This window comes from Limulus polyphemus, unplaced genomic scaffold (assembly GCF_000517525.1).
Source record: "Limulus polyphemus unplaced genomic scaffold, Limulus_polyphemus-2.1.2 Scaffold7221, whole genome shotgun sequence".
Lineage (NCBI taxonomy): Eukaryota > Metazoa > Arthropoda > Merostomata > Xiphosura > Limulidae > Limulus > Limulus polyphemus.
In genome coordinates this window covers 19,703-20,468 of record NW_013672831.1, presented here as the reverse complement: position 1 = coordinate 20,468, position 766 = coordinate 19,703, and the positions used below count along the sequence as shown (strand labels likewise).

General features: G+C 40.9%; 1 protein-coding gene across 1 annotated transcript in view; it reads right to left on the bottom strand.

Moving 5' to 3' along the window:
• The window catches only part of LOC106474434, a gene marked incomplete at its 5' end in the record, with an annotated part of 17,899 nt that continues 17,133 nt past the window's right edge, over positions 1–766 (bottom strand). Inside the window, one exon of the mRNA XM_022402741.1 lies at positions 1–402. Coding sequence (XP_022258449.1) covers positions 1–402 — 402 coding nt within the window. The remainder of the gene's footprint in view (positions 403–766) is intronic.

Here is a 766-nt window from a genome sequence, read left to right as displayed (position 1 = left end):
TTAATGGTAACTATGGTAGACAGGAACGGGGGCTTTCACAACCGCTACGGGATTATATGTATATGCAGGGCCTATCGCCTTCTTTATCAGTGGGAAAGATGGGGCATCGTACTGAGGACCTACGTAAGCCTTGTGGATAACGTGGGCAGGGAGTTTATTGGAATAAACTCCCACGTCAGCAGGGCTCTGATTGGCTGTCCCTGGCTCGTTGGTTTTCACGTTAGCACGAAAACCATACTGGTCAGCTACGTACTCAACAGTACGAGTGATACCGTACGGATCCACATAGCTATACGAACCCTTCTTATTCCCGTAGCCATCATCTTCCTCGTGCCGTTGCTGTGCCCCACCGTCGTCACCTTGGACTTCATAGCCAAAACCGTACGAGATTGGTTGGTCATACTGCAAATAAAAGAGGCGTTAAAAATACAAACAAATAAATTATTAATATATTAGTAAGAAACTTCCCATAAAGGGTTATGAGGTAGAAAACAACTTTACTTGTCTGAATTACATTATCGACTAAAGTTATCTACCAATTTACTTAATACTATAACGTTTCTATAATGGTTCTTGTGTCTTACTATAACGTTTCTCTAATGGTTCTTGTGTCTTACTGTAACGTTTCTCTAATGGTTCTTGTGTCTTACTGTAACGTTTCCCTAATGGTTCTTGTGTCTTGCTGTAACGTTTCTCTAATGGTTCTTGTGTTTTACTGTAACGTTTCTCTAATGGTTCTTGTGTCTTACTATAACGTTTCTCTAAT